This window comes from Neopelma chrysocephalum, unplaced genomic scaffold (assembly GCF_003984885.1).
Source record: "Neopelma chrysocephalum unplaced genomic scaffold, ASM398488v2 Primary Assembly neopelma1_59, whole genome shotgun sequence".
In the NCBI taxonomy this organism is placed as follows: domain Eukaryota; kingdom Metazoa; phylum Chordata; class Aves; order Passeriformes; family Pipridae; genus Neopelma; species Neopelma chrysocephalum.
Window position 1 is genome coordinate 6,178,571 of NW_020897714.1, and position 20,902 is coordinate 6,199,472.

The 20,902-nt window shown below is 35.1% G+C and overlaps 1 protein-coding gene across 1 annotated transcript in view; it reads right to left on the reverse strand.

The window, feature by feature from the left end:
- Positions 1-8,810: 8,810 nt before the first annotated feature.
- Positions 8,811-20,902, reverse strand: part of PAWR (pro-apoptotic WT1 regulator) — an 81,401-nt gene continuing 69,309 nt past the window's right edge. Inside the window, exons 4-6 of the mRNA XM_027679773.1 lie at positions 18,862-19,009; positions 17,390-17,494; positions 8,811-12,844 (exon numbers count right to left, since the gene is read on the reverse strand). Of these exons, the coding sequence (XP_027535574.1) occupies positions 12,758-12,844; positions 17,390-17,494; positions 18,862-19,009 (340 nt within the window). The 3' untranslated portion in view covers positions 8,811-12,757. The remainder of the gene's footprint in view (positions 12,845-17,389; positions 17,495-18,861; positions 19,010-20,902) is intronic.

Here is a 20,902-nt window from a genome sequence, read left to right on the forward strand (position 1 = left end):
ACACACACACACACACACACACACACACACACACACACACACACACAAACGCAGACAGCTCTTGCTCTGAAGTTGCTACTGCTTCTTCTGAGCCATCTTCATTGCCTACAGATACTTTGTTTTTATTGCATATCACTGAGACAGCTGTAAAAACTATATATGCCAAATACACTTTCAAAATGTATCTGAAAAAACATAGCAAGTTTTAAGCCTTTTTCTGTGATGTTTCCCAAAGATCATATAGGCTTAATAGCAGCATATAGATTTTTTTATCAGCTGAAAACTGATAAAAGCAGTAGCTTTTAAAACTTATCTGCCTAAAAAGGAAGAACCTCACAGCTCTCACCTTTCACAGCCCACAGTCTGGATGCCTTTCCAAGTTGACTGGATGCCTTTCTGGTTGACTGCTATTATTTTGCTGAGTGCTGGGACAGGCTGTCTGCTGGCAAGAGGATTCCAGCCACCCTCCTCTCGCGTTTGACTTACTGTGCCCATTTTGTTTTAAAGCCTTTTTGCAATGTCCTGCTCTTTCACGCTCTGACCTCTCTTCTGTCCCTTTCTACTTCCTCTGCACCCCACAGTTATTGCTCTCTATTGCACTAAAGAAATAAAAGGAAAAACAGAATCAATATGCATGAGGACTTACCTCTGAATAATACCATTTTCCACAGGTTCAGCACAGCCTAGCTACTGTGGTAACTATTTCATGTCAACATATCAACGAAAGAACATTGTCTTTTCCCCTCTCAAGCCACGTATCATCATCTCACACAAACATACGCCTTGCAGGCATACTTACCAGCACCACAGTCCAGCACCTGCCATCCAGCCTGACCTTTGCTTGCATTCTGACACACCCTAAATTCTTGCTGTGACACACAAACAAAACATACTGCAGCAAACCTCCAATGAAGTCAAGCTTCATAAGAAGTGTAGTTGGAGGAAGGAGAAAAGACTAACACAGCCAGCCATTTCCCCCTATGACACCGAATTTGAAGCAGAGGCTTGCCTTCCTTGGCCTTGCAGCTTTCCATCCTGGGCCTCGGATCCTACAGCTGTGTTAGTAAGAAGTGTACCATCACACATGTATTCAGTCTTTGCAACCCACTAGGTGGAACACAACTCTTTCAGAACTTGTGGTAAATAAAAGTGTTTCCTTTTCTATTTTGGAAAAAGGCCAAATATTTAGTTAAATTCTATGCTCACTGGGATAGTATATTTCTATAGAGATCTGATTTCTTAAGTACCAAAAGAAATATTCTTCATTATGCCATGTCATCTCTTCTTACAAGTGCCAAGAATGCATAACAAACTAAATAATGTAACATAACGCTGGGGGGAAAAGTTCCTCCTATGATTTCAGATTTGGATGTTTTATTCAAAGTGATTTAATTATTTCTTTACTTAAGAGATTACTTAAGTCCATTAAAATCCACAGAAACACTTGCCAAGATCCCAAAACAGGTTATTAATTCTTTCATAATGATGAGAAAAAATATGTTTTGTTTCAATCTCTTTGGTGAGAAGATATGGCACTTTGCCAGATTACAAGGAGGAAAATTCTCCCAATGCCTAGTAAACTGCATCCTGTGTTTCACTGCCTTGCTGCCGAAGAAGGCAGCTGACAAATCCATCAGTGACTTGCTTTAAAACCTTCCCATTTCTGAATATCAGGACACACCATTATTTGCAAAAGAGCAGTGAGAAAGACAGGTATAAGTTTCATAGAGGAAGAGCAGAGGAAGAACATGACATTTTGCCAATTTGCAAATAAATGGAAGCTGATTCATCCTGTCCGGTGGGTTTTCATATCAGCATTCAGTTATGATACTAACCCTGAAATATGCTGGTTCAGCTGTCTGGCTGCAGCAGCTTAGTGGACAGCATGGCCTGAGAGAGAAAAATACCAAACAGAAAGTGCTTACCTATAACTCTTGCTCCTTGCATAGGTACTTCAGTTGTTTACTTTCCATAATCACACAACTCTGCAGCACAGGCCAGAAAAGAGTATTAACCCATTGTTAAATAATGGGTATTGGCACCATCGTTACAGTCATTTCCCGAACCCTTCAGTTAAGTGGTTTTGCCTCCATGGTATTAAAAAATGAGTAAAATACATAGAACACTCCAACTGCAGAGGTAAATAGTAATCTGCTAGGATAACCTTCCTTAGATTTAGAATGTAAACTGAACTACATTTCAGCTTAAGTACTGAAAATCTCAAGAGGTATCAATAAGGCAAAAGATAAAAGAAGAAAATTAAACCAAGAAAAAGGACAATTGCAGTCTTCTACTGTAGAATCCTCAAGTAGACAAATGAGATATACTTGTCTTTGTTTAAAGTATCATAAACAATAATTCAGTTGTGTTGAAGAAAAAAAAAGATAGTTAAGTGACAGACTTGAAAAGCTGGAGTCTTTATTTACCTATACATTAGACACACCAAAGCAAAACTCCTTTGTTTACCTATAGAATAGACAGACCAAAGACATCCAGCTTTATTCATCCATTTCAGTAACATACTTTTGGATAGAGGAGTTAGTTTCTACTTTGAATACTTTGACCACTCATCTGGGCTCAATTTACCACCTTAAAGGTGGACCCCTTAACAAGCTTCAGAAGGGTGTATTGCTCGGTGCTACAGAGGCAGCCTTGTGAACACCTGCCAGTCACTGCTGCCTTTGGATCAGTGAACATTTCCACTTCTTACTACAAACCCCAAGAGCAATCTACTTTCTTCTACCACTGGAATAAGTTATTGGCAGGAACAGTTTACAAATATTGGAATACACCAAGAAGGAAGGCAGCGCAATTCTTTCTGCTCTCAACTGCCTCAGCTACAATATTAACAACATTTAAAAAGCCATGTAAACTCAATGGATAGGGTTCCAAATAAAAAGGATGTGATTCCTAAATACAGAATTTCTCAGTGGAGACTTGATTCAAAATAAGAACCTTTCTTGAGATCCATATCCAGTTCTGGGCTTTTACAATGCAGTGCACCCAGAAGAGTATCTTTCCCCTGATGCTATGCAGATGAACAAAAAATTAGACATATGAAATCTCAGTGAAACAGGAGAAGTTAAGAAAGTGAGTAATGAATGTTACTGAATAGTAAAGAAAGCAGTAAAATGTAAATCATCTTTTAACTCACTTTTAAATGGTCTTAGGTATTACTTACAATACAGTTAGTAATCATCGCAATTCTTGCAGGAACATGACTTTCAAGCCATAAATTTTTGTATTAAAATGTTCAATATTAAAAAAATGATGCATCATTGCACCAGCAGCAAACTGCTAATTCTAGTTAACATTTCTTGTAACAAAGCAGTCAATTTTTCAAACAAGTACAGCTATTTAAATGGATGTAAAGCAAGCACCTGAACACAGTTTTTCAATTACAAAAGTTACCATTCTAACCTTATGAACATAAATCTATGATACATATATTTATAATTATTCTAAGCTTTTTTAAAAAATTCATACAAGCACCACCACTTTAGACAGGCACAGTGAATTACATTAAAATGTACCAAATGACCTCTCTCAGTAACATTATATTCAATGTGCTTTTTAAAAGACTTTTTAAATTATTTTGTTCCACAACATCTGCACACACCTATCTGGCACACTGCAAAAGCAGGGACTATTTTGCTTCAGGGTGTTTTTCATAAATATCTCAGCAGTTGTTGAAGTCAAGATTTTTTATATTTAAATCTGCAGGATGCAGCAGGAGGGCTCTCAGATACAGGCAAATCAGAAGTCCTCCATACAGTCCTAGCACTTTAGTAAGTGGCTCCCACCTTATCCTGAGAACCAGCTCTATTACACTTTTACTAGACTTAAATGTCCAGAGCTAGCCTTACACAATCCCCAAAACATCAACCATATCAACCAATATTACTACAGTAGTATCACAAATTATGAAATATTTGAAAAGCAATGTTGAAAAGTAATGTCCCAACATTTCTGCCCACTCATCTACAGCCTAGCATAGTCTAGGAAAGATATGATCGCAAGTCTGGGTTTAGATAGTTATTTGCATTTTTTTCAAGGCTAGAAAGTCATATTCATCTCCTTTTTAAGTATTTGTGCAAAGGTGAGCAAATGAAAAGCTGGAGATTATGTTTTTCTCTTAAAAACACTTAACTATACTGCAGTGATAACTAGAATCACTTTCAGATCTTTATAAAATACCCAAACAATACCCAGTTAGTCATCCTTTCCTTGTTGAAAACTATGTGAAAAAAATGTTGGAGAAAACCTAGATTTTCTTCATCCTTACACACCAATTTTCTCTCCCTAGTATTCAATATTGCACAGTCTCAACGTTTTCTCCTTATTTTCTCCCTGCTTTAAAGCATCTTTATAAATCCTAGAATCTTGAGAGTGAAAATTGAAAGTGACCAGTCATTTTTAAACATCGCTTATCATACAAATCCAAAGCAACACAATTACAGGGGGGTTTAAGTGATATTTTATTACAAACCACAGTGAGCAGAAGCAGCTAAATGCTAAGAAAGAGAGATTCAGCTGGGAACAATTAGCATTTCCTCTATAATTGCTTCACAGAAAAATATGAGAGTTATTTCTTGAGAGTTATACTTGCAAAGCTTCAGTGGTTTTATTATCCCCACCCATTAAATATAATTGGTAGCTGGCTGTAAACACACATACACTGTTGCGATCAAAATTTTAAACTCTCTAAAATATATCATTGTTATAACGAGCCTTCAGGCAAAAGCAGAGATTAACACTTCTGAGAGAAAAACAAAGATTTCATTCCCCAGGCTATCGGTCTACAAAATTTGATTTCCAGAGATAAATACTAATGGAGAAAGTGTCAAGATGCCAATTATCAAGCTCCAGATTTCTAAAATATAATCTGGTGTAAGAGAAAAACATTGCTTTTGTTTTAAACTTTGCTATAGGGTTCTTAGAAAATACTTTGATACAAAAAAAGGGCAATAGTTAATTTACTTTGTTGTATGAGATTATGCAATAGCTTGTTGAATGAGCCTGTAATACCTAAATATCTTCAGGTAATTTCACCAAGGAAAACCCATAAAAATTGCTTGAGTTCCCATTCTAAATACTAAGAGGAGATTACATTCTCATTTTTGTTGCTGCCACATTTTAAGTGCATCCTTTTGCTATTTCAGAAAGCACGGGTTTTATTAGCCATAACATCTAAAGAGGTCAACAATGAGACAATCAATCATAAAACCTCTTCATTTTCAACAGCATTTCTGTTTACCAGAAAATATGCATACGTTTTCATTGCCTCCCCTATTAAAGAAATTCTAGATCTGAAAACAAAGTTTGATTCCTATGTTATTTAATATTCTTTAACACTTACAGCATATTGATTAAAAATCAATGTAGACTTGGATTATCTCTGCAGTACAGATAAGGCTTTCATCTTTTGTTATCTGTAAAAGAGTTTTACCACAAAACAATACCGAAGACTCAAAGGCATCAAAGAAACCAAAGATGGCACTTCTTACCTCAAAGTTTCTTTCTAAAACTTACGCACAATTATTGCCAAAGTTCACTGTTCAACCTCTCAACAATTATAATCGCAGAAAGATTTCTTAACAAAAGTCTAAAATACAGATTAAAAAAGTAACACTTTTCCTACTCCTTCATTAGCAACATCCACTATAATCCCATCACTTATTACTAACCATGTTTTTTACACCATTTGGCCCAAACTACTAGAAAATGCAAGTAAGACATTTCTAGAACTTTGCTGCTATTCTTTGCTATACTTGCAGGACTTCAGCCTGCAGTGACAATTGTGTTCCCTAAGAAGCCCATCAATGACTACCAAGGCAGTCACTCCGAAACACTCCTGGGTGTTGTCTTTTTAGCCAGATTTTCTTCAATGAAGAATAACAGAATGGTTTGAGTTAGAAGGAACCTTAAAGATTATCTAGTTCCACTCTCCCTTGTCATGCAAAGGGATGCCTTCCACTAGACCAGGCTTCTCAAAGCCCAAAAGAAAACAAGGACTTACAGTCTTCTTTTAAGTGCTTAACGTTCAAATCTGCTCCTAGAACTCTTCCAAAGACATTTTAACTTCCAGTGCTTGTAAAAAGATGGCCTGGAAGTTCTGGGTTTGCTGAGGTGAGGACCCTCGTCAGACTATAAAATGAAACCAATTTAAAGGTGTTGAAAAAAAGTCTTCTGGAGGTAGCAACTTTCACTTTAAGAAAAGGACTGGGGGACTTGACATTGCTTAAGAAAATAAAACATTCTCTTTTTATGTGGTATAAAAGATGTCACCCATTTCCTAATCAATTATAAAATATGTCAAATGCATAATACTACTTCAAATGTCTTGAGTGGATCCAGAATTTGCAGGTCAATTTTGCTTAAACAGAAATCTCTCCCAAGATACCAGCGCGAGACTACGGCTATTGAATTAGACCTTCCTGCTCAAGGAATGTCAAGAGAAATGTAGGCATCAGTTTCCACATGCGAAGGGGTGTCGGCTGCCAGACAGGAATCTCCCAGCTACAAACCTGTAGATTTAGGTGGAAATCTACTAGACCTCCATAGAGAATTGTGCTATTTTGGGACTATTAGATACACATCAGAAGGATGTGTATCCTGTTTCCTGGCTCCTGTCCGAATGCTTTCCATACATCATGGATATATGTGATATTCCTACAAGGTTTCACTTTTAACAGTTGGAGACTAACAGAACTTTTTATGGTACAACAAGTGCATCAGATTGTCTCAATATCCTGTCAATATTCAATCCCTCTCAAACCCCTGGTAAGCTCTTGGTGTCCCAAAGCAACTTCCAGCAGCAGTATGTTTCTCAGTGTAATTCTTCACCGTATGAGAAAATTTTTTCACATAAATATTTGAGGTCTGTTTAAGAAAGGAAAAGTATCCAGCAAGTAGATTTATGGACACTGCTACACTTCACAGATACCACTTTAGGTTTCTAGAAGAATAAGAGAAGAAGACACCAAAATCACAAAAAAAGAAAGGAAGAGATGGGCTGCAAGAGAAAAATTAGAACATCCATGGGAAAACAAACCACGTGCTAAGATCAGGTAGCTATTGTATGGCAAATCCAATGACTAAAGGAGGAGCACAGAACAGACACTTGTGTACTTGGAGCTAAAATTTCCCAGCAAGACTGAGAAATCTCAAATGCCAAAGCCAAAAACTGAGGAAGGACATACTTTTGTATTTTAAAACAAAATCTAAAAGCCACTGTGATTTCATAAAGGAAGTCAACTGAATATAAACAAAATTCACCTAATATTTTAAATTTACTAAGTGAAAATGCTCATAATGTCTTATCCATAAAGTAACCGTGGTGTTGAATGCATGGTTGCTTGTGGTATTTATGTTTCAAGTTGTTGTAAAACAACAACATTATAAACTTTAGGATGAACTGTGATATATACAGTAATCTCTCTGATGTTTACCGATCATTCACTTGTCCTCTTTATGTGCAGTCTACAGCTATGAATGAAAAGGAGGTTGTCTTTAATGATTCTGCTTGAGAAGAGAATGACCTCTGCAGGAGAAGAGAACGTGTATTTATACAGAACTTTCAAAAGTTAAATCAAGTTAAATCAATTCACTTCATTAGTACAGAAATTGCACTGTAGCATCCTTCCTTTTCCTGGGAATGGTTATACTTCTACTATGAAGTAGGGGAAAGGATCACTTCCATCTAACAGATGGAAGGATACTCACTACATTCCTGAAGCAGACAATTACTACAGTGTGAATATGCAGATTACTCTCATGTGTCTCCAAACACATTCACATTTGAAAACTCAAATGTGAACGTAAACTAATTCTAGCAGTTCAGGCTGGGAGCTTCCCAGTATGGGTGACTAATCCAGTCAGAATTTTAGACAGACAATATTAATTCTCCTTTAAAGACAATAAGTAGTCAGCCTGGATTAAAAAGAATTTTGTTTTATTTGGAAAAAGGCACACATTCTTTATTATTAGATTAAACATGTATATTTTACCTGCAATACTAAGAATCTCAGCATCATTTTTAATTTGATACCACAAGTATCACCACAGCTAGTCAATGCTCAAAACTTAAATGGATATTCAGTTATTTATAGCTTAATGACGCTTAAACTTTCTAAATGCACAAAACGGATATTTTTTTTAAATTACTCCGCACTGCGAGACTATTTTCAGAGGAAAACTCAACTATCACAAGTCTTCCAGAATAGAAAAAATCACAACTAGCCCTGAACAAGAACAGTTACATTAGAAATACAGAAATAAAAGCAAAAGGATTAAATTAACAAGGTAATAAACACATGCTACAGTATAAGGAGAAACAGTTGACAGAGATTTGCTGCAGTAAGTCAACATACTTGGAAGATCATCAGTTATATACACACCAATGCTCTTTTTGTCCTGGATATATTTAGGTAGTCCTAAAGGAATGCTTGATAACAGAAGTAGAAATGCTTCTAAAATTGCTGGTGTCAATACCTTCTGCAGGTACTTACGCCAGACAGACTGTCATGGAACAGATCTGTAGTGAACTTCTAGATCAAGTTAAATTACAAGATCCAGAACTAATTTGTTTCCCTTTTAACAAAATTTTTAAGTATAATCCTCACCTCCCTAGTCTCAGCAGCTACAAGTACTTAACGAAGTCATGGATTGCAGTGGCAATTTCTCCAACTGAAACAGTTGTTTCTTATTAAAAACATCAGATGTTTATGATTGTTAATACTGATGCACATGAAGAGACTCAACTGACATCTTCATAAGAGGTCTGCAGTCCGAGAAATACTAACACTCAGTAATGGTATCCTTATTTATTAATCAGGTATTTGTTTTCCAGTAATTAATTACCTTTACTTTTGGCTACTAATATTGATTTGTTGCAATTCAAGCTGAAAATAGCCATAGAGAACATACAGAAAACCATAAAACGTCTGGAGGCAGTGTAACTCTGCTCTCCCAGCAAAATGTTAATAAGAAATTTGATCTCCAATACTCCTTTTGGTATCTCTTAGGGTTGCAGGTTTCCAAGGTGTAATGATATGATACAAGTTGAAAAGAGCTTTGATGTGGGTTTATCAGTTGTTTTTGACATACAAAAACCACTATATCTTTTGTAGTGCTTACGCCAGTCACAAATCTTTCCACGGCTAAATCTCAGTACAGCTGGATAATAAAAAAAAATCCTTAATTAGGTTGTATTTCCCACTTTGGAAGTCACTGATTTATTTCTTGTTATCCTCTTTTCTCATTCTACCGCTCAAAGTTAGAGCCAATATACAACAGAATTAATCTCCAATTGTGTCAATACAAATCTGGAAATTAACCATGCAAAGTTTTGCTTTAAAGATAGAAAAAACACTCATTTGTAAATATCAACTGTATATTAACTTTCAGTTAATATACATATTAAGAAACACTTGATATTATTTGAAAAATGAAGAGAGAGACATTTTAATTTCATTATAAAACTCACCAGTTTCTAAATATGGTTGAAATTCTGTTTTAGGGAATAAATCCCTCAACCATTAGTGCATATTATCAATGATAAAAATATTTCTGGACAATTTTAACCTACAGTTCTGCATGTAGTTCTGTTTTTCTGTACAACAGTATATGACCATAACAGAACCACCATTGTGCATTATCAAAATAGGAATTATGTGATGTTCATAGTAAAGTATCATGAAAATAATTTTCTCTTATTTGCTTTAGTCAATGAGAGTACTTTCCTGTTTAGATTTCCTAGATTACTCTGGTTACCCAGAAACACACATGGTTGACCTAAGCAGTTTGGCATGAATTTTAAGACACGAAAGTTCAGAAATCTCCAAGAGACTTACCCATTCACTTAATACTGCATAGTAACATCCTCCCCCCTCACCCACCAAGAGAAGACCCCTAGTAAATTAACTTAGCCTAGGTATGCTAACACCAGAGTCATTCAGGAATCATATAACCTTCCCAAGAGACATGGGTTCCCACTTCCATCAGTCTCTCTGCTTTTAAATTACAGAATTGAGAACAATGGAGATGTTGGACTGGCCATGGGTTAGTGAATTGCTAGTAAGGGAGTAACTTAACACCTGGGATAAAAATCACCTGGGATAAAACCATATCCTATGTTTGAGCTTGACTCTAAAGGTATCCTACTGAAATAAAAGGACAATGGCAAGTAACAACTACACAATCACTGACATTCTATATAACACAGTTTTTCCTAGAATCTACTAAATTTCTCACGAGAGTGATAATGAATTGTTATTGACATACTTTCTTCCCAAAAAAGCCCTCTAAATCTTCCAAACTGTCAGCAGAAGTGTTATGCTTCACGATACAATTTGCAGGAACTTTTAAAACAATGAAGAGTTTTAGATTTGTATAATAATACACAGCAACAATAAGGTCCTGAGACACTTGATGTGTGAGTTCACAATGGTTTTGTTCACATGTTCTGCCAGAGAATTATACTGGTTTCAAATATTTGCAAACTTCCCTTGCTAGTGTCTCTTCAAGGTAGGGTATCAGAAGCATTTCTGCCAAATACTTCTGTCAGTTGTATGTCCGACGTAAAATAAATAATTCTAATTTTGGCATTACTGCTGCTAATTTTTAGTCAACACACATGCAAACCAAAAAGAGATAATATGAAGACAAGTAACTCTTGTTTATGTTTTGTTGTTATTTTTCTTTGGTTTAAAATGTATATAAAACACAGTTTACAAAATATCTCATTTACAACTTCATATTGCTATCTGTGTGTTCTGCAGTAAATCCTAAATGTTGCTTCAATATGTTTGACATCCTATGCTGTACATCAGTGTGTCTATTTCCTACCTAGTAAATAGAGAAGGAAATCAGATGTTCTTCCAGAGAAAGTTTCATATTTATTCAAAAGGCATACATCTCAACTGACTTTTTTATTACTTGAAATTTTCAATTTCATGAAACTTAAATTGAGGGACTTCTTACTGTTTCAGTAATATTACAAACAATACTCATTAGTGTATATTCTAGGGCCTATACAAACCCTCATACCATTTGACTGCCTGAGTAAAGGTGTCAAATGATGTCCCATGGGATCTCATCCACTGTGAAGGAAAACATCGAGGCATCCTGGACTGTAAGTGTCTTGAAAAATATTTTAAAGCTTTGAAAAAGTTCTTCCTCATCAGAACGCACAAATGCAAAATAACCTATCCTATATCCAAAACAATCCAAGGCATAATAATAATAGCTGGATTTTAAATTTAAGAAACAGTCATTAAATACACAATATGAAAACAACTGGCAAATCTGAAAAGGTGATTGTTATATATATCATATATATAAAAATATAACAATATTGCTATATTGTTATATTTTAACGTTGCCTTGAAGTTTTAAGGTAACGAGAACTATATTCATGTAACTTTCTGACACCAAACTTCAGTACTGTCAAGAAAAACCTGGACTCTTTGAAACATTTTTATTTCTAGTGTCCTCACTCAAAGGACATGTACATTTAATCTGATCCAGAATGAAAAATGTGCTGTATTAAGATGACAAAGTACAAAAAAATTTCAGTCTAACAAAAATTTTAAGAAGAGAGTTGTTAATTGAGGTCTGTGGTTAAAGTCTAATGAAAATTTTGTCTGCTATCGTGTTACAGAAGATTAAGTACAGTCATAACTGGATTGTAACATCTAACCAGGTACTTTTTAAACACCTTGTTAGTTTAAAATCAAGGATAAAAAGGGGGTCTTTATACCATTTGATGTTTCAGAAAGGCATGAATCACTAGTCTGCCCCTCTACTTTTGTTATGTACAAAAACTTTCACCCAGCTTAAAAAAAAAAAAATAAAAAACCTCATATTGGTTATGATCACTACAAATTTTAAGATGTCAGCTTTAAGCAGGAGAGTATTGCAAAAGTGTCTGCTAAAATGAAAGCTCCAGGCTTTGTCTGAATTCTCAACACAGCAAACAAACTGACTGCAAACTTGCATTTCATTGCTAAAGCAAAAGCTATAAAATGAACTGCAGTGCACAACTTCAATATGATTCTAAGAACTTATTAATGCTGATACCAGAGGTGATTTACTTGACTTTTTGGTGTTCTGTGTTTGCTTTTTTTTTTTTTTCAATAAAACCTTCCCCTCCTGACAGAATACTGTTAAACACAGAAAAAAAATTGCTACTCTCCACTATTGTCAATTTTTCAGATACAGTAAAAAAAACTTCAACATACAAGAGTTCTAGAGCAAGTCATCAATCTGCAAAATGTTATACATCAGTAATAAGGCATCCACTTTACAGCTGTTTAAACAAAAAAGGAAGCTTTTCCCAAAATATATATTTTGGATCTCTGTAAACAAAGTTTATATGTATTGCTTCCATTCATTTAAAAAATATACACCCACATGGATTGAAAGTGATCTTGGTGCTATGAATTTTAAATTACTGTAATTTATGCAGATGTAATCTGAAGATACAAAACCCAAATATTTTTGAACTTAATATTTTGAAATACATCAAAAAGTTTAATTATGCTTATGTGAAAAGAAAGCTAAAAATATACCCCAAATTTTGTGTCATTTCATTGAACAAGGAAAGTACTATGAAAATAAACATTCATCTGGTTTCCTAACAATAAATATACAAACAGTTATTATAACATACTGCAACACACAGGAAGTATTACTACATTGACCTTAATGTTCAATCAGTAGTTTTTAAATCTTTCCTCATTGAGGTCTGAATCTTCTACCTTGTCAGCTGTCCAACAACTTTTAAGAGGGTTTTATTTTCTTGTTTCAACTGTTCATTTTCATCTTCTATATCATCTAGGTCCTGTGCAAGAAAAAAGAAGAATAAACATTTCCCAGAACATAAACAAACTCTCAGTTAGTAGCAGTAGGAATTTAGCATCTGAGCTCTGACATGAAGAAGATGGGGTAGGGAAGAATTAGTGTCACAGTAGGTACCCTTGCAACTGTTAAAACTGGCCAGCTTCCAAGTGCTACTGTAATCACAAAATATTAATATTATATTCCCATATACAAGCACCTTTAAATAGAAATACATTCAAACTAAAGCTACAGCAGGAATTAATGAATAAAGAAACCAAAATAGGATGGGTGTGATTATTTTTCTGGCATACACAGAGAGTGTATTACTCAGCTATTGCCTCTGCTCTCCCAGACTGTGCTTGTCTGCAGTTATCCCACTCACATATACACATCACTGGTTATTACTGCAAGAAGATCTGCTTTGTGTTTTTTAATTAACTAACAATATTTTCAGAAACAGATCTGCCTGTCCATTTTTGTTTTCTGTGAAAAAAATTAAAATGGATTTTGTAACTTCTGTCTAAACTGCTGAAGACCCAACAGCACACACAGTAATAATGAGCGCTCTAAATAGATTGCTTTCACCCCAAATGTTTGTCTCTTTTCCACCAATTACCATTTTTATCCAGTTCCCATTTTACTTCTTCACTTCCTACCAAGTCTTTTCAAGCCTTTAAACTGAAAACCAGTGAAAATGGTTGCTTAGTGCAAGTATTACTTGAGCAAAAGTAGTTTTATTCTATAAAAAAACACATGGAAGAAACAGAACGTGAACAAAACAAAGAAAGAAAAGCAGAAGAGTGGTGTCAAGAACAGCACTCTAAGGAGAAAAACTAATGATAGGCAAAGGAAAAAGAACCAGAATTCTCATTGGAAATCTTAATGTCTCTTCATTCTAGTCTGCAAAACCCTCCTGTTGCTTTAAGTAGTAAAAGATTTTCTTTCTCTTGTCTCTTTAAGTTGTTAAGTAGCATTTGACACATGAAGCCTAGTTTCTTATTTCTTTTTAGTGAGGTCATTCCAGAAGTGCACACTAGAGATGATGTGTTTAATTGGTATAATCATTTTTAAAAGCCTCTCCAGTTTGTGAAGCCAAAATCCATACCACAATACCTCTGCAATGCCTTTATTGTTTTTCTAATGCGGAATCAAGAAATCACTAGCAGAAATTCCTCTTTGCTTCACAGAAGTAATGCTGCATCACAGTATGAATGACTTCCAGGAAAAGCATTTGACCACTCCAACACAACAGATACAAGTGGCTTAAACAACAAAATATGCAAAGTTTTGATGCTAAAAATACAGTTTAATATAAAGAAACACACTTTATATCCTCTTTCATGCAATTCAGATCAATAATCAGATAGAAGAGACAACACATTTTCAATAAAATGTGTGGTTTGGGTTTTTTTTTAGTTTGATATACAGAATACTTTATTTGAACTTGTTAACCTAGCCATTGGATGCCTCAATCAAAGCTTACCTAAAGACCCTCTGTTTAAAATACCGCAACTGACTCAAAAAAAAAATTAGAAGTTTGTGAAGTGCTTATGCTGCAAAAATAACATTCCAAAGATTACTACAAGTAAGAGACTCTTGAATATGAGCCAGGAAAAATAACTGCTGCAGTTTAAATACCTACAGAAACAATGGGCTGAGAGATGCAGGGGATTTTGCCACTTTGAAGTTCCAAGTTTCTTATTCAAAATTACACCACTAATTTATGCTTATTAGCAAAAAAAGATGCAATAGCAGGAAAGCTTGGACTTCACATACCAAAAGAACCAATAACCACACAACTGACACTAACTGGACTGTAAATCCTCATTGACAGACCCTCTCCAAACACACTTTTAACTACAATGACATCTTACTGAGGTCAGAGATGACTAAGTGTAAACTAGTCAACAGTTGAACTTTGCCTACAAATATTTAAATAGTTTGAGATGCCTTCCTCTTCAGACATTTGAGGTTTTAATGAAGCAATTACCCCTTTCTTACAAAGAACATGGCAGACATACTTTTAATGTCTAATGGAATGGAACGAGGGAATGCCATTTGTGGCAGAAAGCCTTTTCTGTTCCTCAATATAAATGCAGCTCAGGATTCTTGGAAAAACAGTTTTTCAGTTGCAACACAAGGTCTTAGACAATCAAAGATGCATCCATGGTTATCAACTGACTGAAACTTGTAGAAAGAGCATATCTTTAATATGGACTGAGCAGTCAGAAAGCTATGCAGTAAAATGGCTTTTTAAGAAGTTATTTAGAATCTTTGACATGAAATTCTTTCCATACCCATGCATCTCAACATGCAATAACTATATATTTTGATGAACAGAAAAGCTGGAGAAATACCGTGAACATGTAGATGTTCAAATTTAGACACCCCTATTTAGGTTGCCTACAAGCAAAATTTTTTAAAGAGATCTCCGCATAAGCTCCCTAGGGTAAGTTTAGCCCTCAGAACATCCTTCTATCTGAACAGAAGGCTGAAGATTACAACTGTTCTTCCACGTAAAGCATCCAAACCTGGTGATAGGTCTACAGAGTAACACTCCACAAAGAATATATGGATGTCCAAGTGGTGGCTCTCGTGTTCTCAGTTATGATAATAAACCTGAAGTAAATATAACTGTCCTATTAACTTCCATAACTTTCTATCATCAGAATGACGCAGTATTTCTACGGCTTTTCTCTTTCCAAATCCAGATGGATAGCCAATATAGAAGCAAACATAAATCCAAGAGTTAATAAACAAGAAAGTAAAGCTGAATCTGTTTTAATGGAAGCATCACTTGAGACATGGGTTCAAACTTTTTAGAAAAGACAAATTATGCTGGTCACAAAGTCAAACGGCAGCTTTTTGATCATTAAGGAAAGCCGAAGAGATATGGACATAAATAACTTGCACTCAATGAAGCAAACAGATAGTGTTAAAGCTATGAAGAATGCTGACCTCATGGAGGAAAAAAAAAAAATCCATCCTCTTCTGCATTTAAAAGTATCTACCAAGAAAGCATCAAAAAGATGGCTTTGTAGATCTCATGGAAAGGTACAATTTTAGTCATGGTATAAAATAAAGTGGTTTTTGAAAGGACTATATTCTGTTTAATGTTTACATTCATGTAACAAGCAGAAATTGTCACTGTCCTTAACACAGGCAAGGCACAGACACTGCCTGACTTTACTACAAATGTTCAAAGACGGTTTCTAGTTAGATACTTCATGGATTTAATTTAGGACATCATACTTCAAATACAGCAGAAAAAAATAACATTGTTTCTGGAACAGCAAACCTCTGTCATAGTCCTAAACCGCAAGATTTCAGTGATTTAGGTTATTTTGATTTGTTCTTTCTGACCTTTGAGGCAGGAAGTAGGATGTGACTAACCGTATTAAATAGCTTTGCCATCCATTATGTAGAAGGAACAAGCACCTGCCTTGACTGTAATAATGTCATAATCTTAGATGTGACAGATTCTTTGCAGAATGAAAAAACAGCATGAAGACCAATGCCTCACATAAAATAGAAATCTCTCCAAAACAAGCAATACCTCGTTTATCCTACAGACTAATCTGCAACTTTCTTCATAAAAAACCCAAAATATATGTTTCAGAATAATCTCCATTCATTCTTAGATTAGTTTGCAAACTTGTGAATGCTGTCCTTCTTTGCCACAGATGAAGAGATGCAAAATGAAATTTTGACATTGTTCATGCAGAGTTATTGCCTCCCTTCACTGCTGCATTGACCAAAGCCATATCTGCACTGGACTAGAAGATGCATATATCCCTCGTACATCCAGGCTCCACACCTCAGCCAGGAAATGCAAGATGAGGTCACTAATCCACTCTACAAAAGAATTTCTGTTTGCCCTTAAAATCGGGGCAACTTTTTTCATCAACTTTTAAATTTCTCATCCTGTTCCATTTCCAAGCATCTCACTCTTCTAACCCCCTCTTTTCCTGCCTTCATACCTTGCCTGACTGATGCTACCTCAGGTGTCCTGCCTTCTGACTTGTTCTGCTTTTACGTGGGATCAACTATAAAGAGTATGAGAATATGTGTCAGAATATAAAAAACTTGCTCCCAAGTCTTTTTAAGAGAATCTAAATTAGTAGTAGTAATTAAAAGCTGACTAAAATGAAATTAAATTTCTAATTACTTTGAAAAAGTCCTGAGTTAACAATTTATTGAGAAAATTGTCAAAACCTCAACTTAATTGTTTCTTGGTATTCTACATACTGAATCTGGAAAGAAGAGACAGTCAAGTGCTTTTGCTTTTATAACCTTACTCTATGAACACTTAGAGTAACAACAAAATCAAGCACTCCAATAACACAGAACTCAGAGAAGTTAATCATGACAAACACAAGTTACCTGGAAAAAAATATAACTTACGACATGCCTCTTGAGATCTGTGCAATACAAAAGACCCCTGACACTCCACCCAGTGGATGCAGGTGCCTGAAGAACGGAATAGAGAATGCAGAGACTTTTATCCCCTCTTTCTAAAGAACCGCATAAGAAAGTATTTGCTTACTCTGTTTAATAAATCAATTTCTTCCTTCAGCTTTCCAATTAGTTCCTCTTTGTCCTGCGTCATCTTCATTAATCTTGCATTTTCCTGTCTTTCCTTTGCAAGTTCCTAAAACCAGAATACTCAATGAAGCTGGAAATGCTATTTTTATTTTAAGAGACAGTTTAAAGTTTAATACCATTTAAAACAAAGAAAGAAGAACCCACACACACTTAGTTATAATTCCTTTCCTACAGCAAGTCAAACCCACATCTTGCAAGTCCTTTTACATTTTAAGTAGCTAAAGAAACGTCCAAGATAATATTTTACCCACAGCAAATCTGTGTGATATCTGATTCAAATGATAATGTTTTAATTAATATTTAACTTAAGCATGAACCCAAAATTGGATAGGGGCCCAGAACAGAAGAAGTAAATGTAAAGTATGAGCTTCCAAATTTCTTATACTGGGAGGCTTAGCCTTATTTATGGTTGGGTTTTGGGTTTTTGTTTGTTGGGTTTTTTTTAACTACCATTAGCAAGGAAGGAAGACTAAATGTTAGATCTCTGGGCCTGAATGTGAGAAAAAATTAAAATGTCCATTAGGAATTCAGTAAGTCAGGATTCAGGATACTGAAAGACAGCCCTCAAATCTTCCTCTATTTTTCATGTTAGTGGCAATTTAAGTATTTCAGAAAGAAGCTGATTTAGAAGGGAGGGTTATGGTGTACTTCACTCAAATCACAGTTCCTCAAGTCTTAAAAAAACAGTAATTTCTACAAAATACAGTTTATTTTCACCCTTTCCAACACCTATTCAAATTGTGTTTACTTAGTAACTTTGATCCATACAATTCAAGAATATTTGGCAAGTTACCCACAAAAAAATCTACTTCAGAGGAAGACAGAAAAGCCAGTAATAAATTACACAGATGACATCATTTAGCAAAATACTGCCTTAGATGAAAAACTCAGCTTTAACATTACTCCATTTTCCCAAAACTGTTTGCATAAAGTTAATCTGAAATAATGAAAACTGTTTTAAATATGTATTTTAAATGTTTAAAACTTTAACAACTGGATAGCAATAAATTTTATAATATTTTGATACATTAAAAAAATCCAAATCCATAAGTAGATCAGAAACCAGCTTGCTAATTTTCTGAACAGCCAGTGAGCCCCTTCTTCCCTCAAGATATTTGTTCTTCATTGGCGTGTCATGAGGTACGAAAGAGAAATACGTAGAGCACTGCTGGCTCTGTTATCTTTACCTCAACTATTTCTCACTTACATACCAAATGAAAACTAAACATCCATGATTTGAAAGTTCACATTTTTCTCAGTCAGTCTGACTCTTTATACATTTTTATAGACATAACTATCTGTACTTCAAGCATTTAGCATTATTTCTATGTATTTTACTTGTAAATTTCCCCGCGGACTTTTGAAAGTACTTTATTTCAGATGTATGCCATGGAGAGGTTAGTTGGCACTCACCCTTTCAAGTTCCTCAATCCTCTTTTCCAAAGTGTTACTTGGTAGAGAACTGCCAGAAGAATTTGCATCCCTGCTGTATCTGCTGTAAGTTGTCCTCTCTGTTCGTGAATATCTATTTGGAGCGTCATCTTCTGGTGCATTAGCTGTGCTATGAAAGTCAAAGAGCAAAGCAGATACCTATTTATACATTCAACAAAATGGAAATGGTAGCAGTAACAAAACTGCTTTCCAGAGCACTCAACAGGTCAGTCTAATAAACTGCAGAAAACGTGTGGCTGAGAACTCACTAAATTCGCTGCCTCAGAGATTCGAATATTTGGATAATACAGCTCTCATCCCCATGGGTAATTGACTTTAAATACATACTTATCCTATCTTACTTTTAAAATCTCATGAACTGTGCACATTAAAAACCAAGCTAAAAACTTTATTTCCAAGAGTAAAGTTTTAAACCAAGCATCCATAAAGGATGAGAAACAAGTACATGTCCAAAACATAAGAAGAATATCAACTGACTTTTCAGGAACTTGGATTTGGCCTGTACTCCACTATGGTTGCTATATACAAAACCAGTGCTAATTTAAAAATATGTATAAGAAGTCAACCATTTTCACTCACAAAACTAACAGTGCTCTTCCCATAGCTATTTTCTTCCTAATAGTAATATTACTTACCTTCAATGCAGAACCTACTGAAAAATGAAGAACAACAGAACAGAGTGCCCTGGGAACAGGTAGAGATACTGATCTTTCCCTCTCCAATTCACTAAAACTGTACTTCTTAGACTTTGAAAATAAACAGCCAAACTGCTGAAGACCAAAAAAAACAAACAAACAATCTCCTCTTCTATCTTCACCAGGGAACTCAAAAGCCACATGGAGATTGTCCTCAAAAACCAGCTCTAGGTGCCCCTGCATGAATAGAGGACTGGACATGGACAAGATTCCCCTCAGAGGTCCCTTCCAACTTCACTCAGCCTGTGATTCTGCAAAATCACACAGCTGAAGTATGTATACAATGGTTTTCTAGAGCACTTAGGAAAAGAATGAAAAGAACTACAAGCATCCCTATAACATTTTCTTTAAAACAGAGAAGAATATATGATTAATGCGTTCATTTAACAGTTTTGCATTTCATAACTTTAGAAAACCTCTGCTGACCACGTGCAGATTTAGATGGATATAGTGCAAATCAAAAGCAAAGGCATGTCTTTTCATGGATATAAATATTCTTTTGCTCTAGTATGTGTGAAGTTTCCAAGGCACACTGACACAATTGTAAGGAATTTTGTAGCTTAATGTTATTACCATATTTAGCACTGTTTATTCTTCATCCAGGAGATTTTTCAAAAAACGTTTCTAGGACCGGATATGCATGTTACAACACAACATGAGAAATATTTTAGCTTAACTCTATAAATTCTAGATTATACTAGATTATACACATCTAAAAGATGTGTAGTTGTATTCTGTTAATGTCTAAAGGACAGATCACACAAAAAAAAGGCTCAATTTTTCATCACTCAAAAATTGACCCTATTGTCAACATATTGGAGTACCTCAACTCAGCTCTAGCAAATGATATTGGCAGAAGCTCCTACACAAAGATGAGAAGAAGGAATACCTAGACAGGAAGGGTTTCATTAATACAGAAAATGCCTTAATTTTTCAGTATTTTCCCTGAAATTCACACCCAGAAATTTCCTCACCTATTCCACCAGGCAGCAGACACCCTACTGAACGCATTTTTTTTCACTGTCAGCATGTACAAATGACATATCAGGAAGAATTATAGGAAATGGGATTTAAAAAAACATTTAAGGAGGCATCAGCCCATAATCTAACACATGGAATGTGACAGATAAAAAGTTCATTATTTGTGCTGTTATAACCAATGTCTAGTACACAGCAGTGGCAAAAAATGTACCATCCAGGACACAACAGGCATATCTTTCACAAAGAATGGAATTTTAGTCTTCAGATACGTCACTTTATGAGCATTAAATGTGAAACAGTCATAAAATCATAGAATATGCTGCATT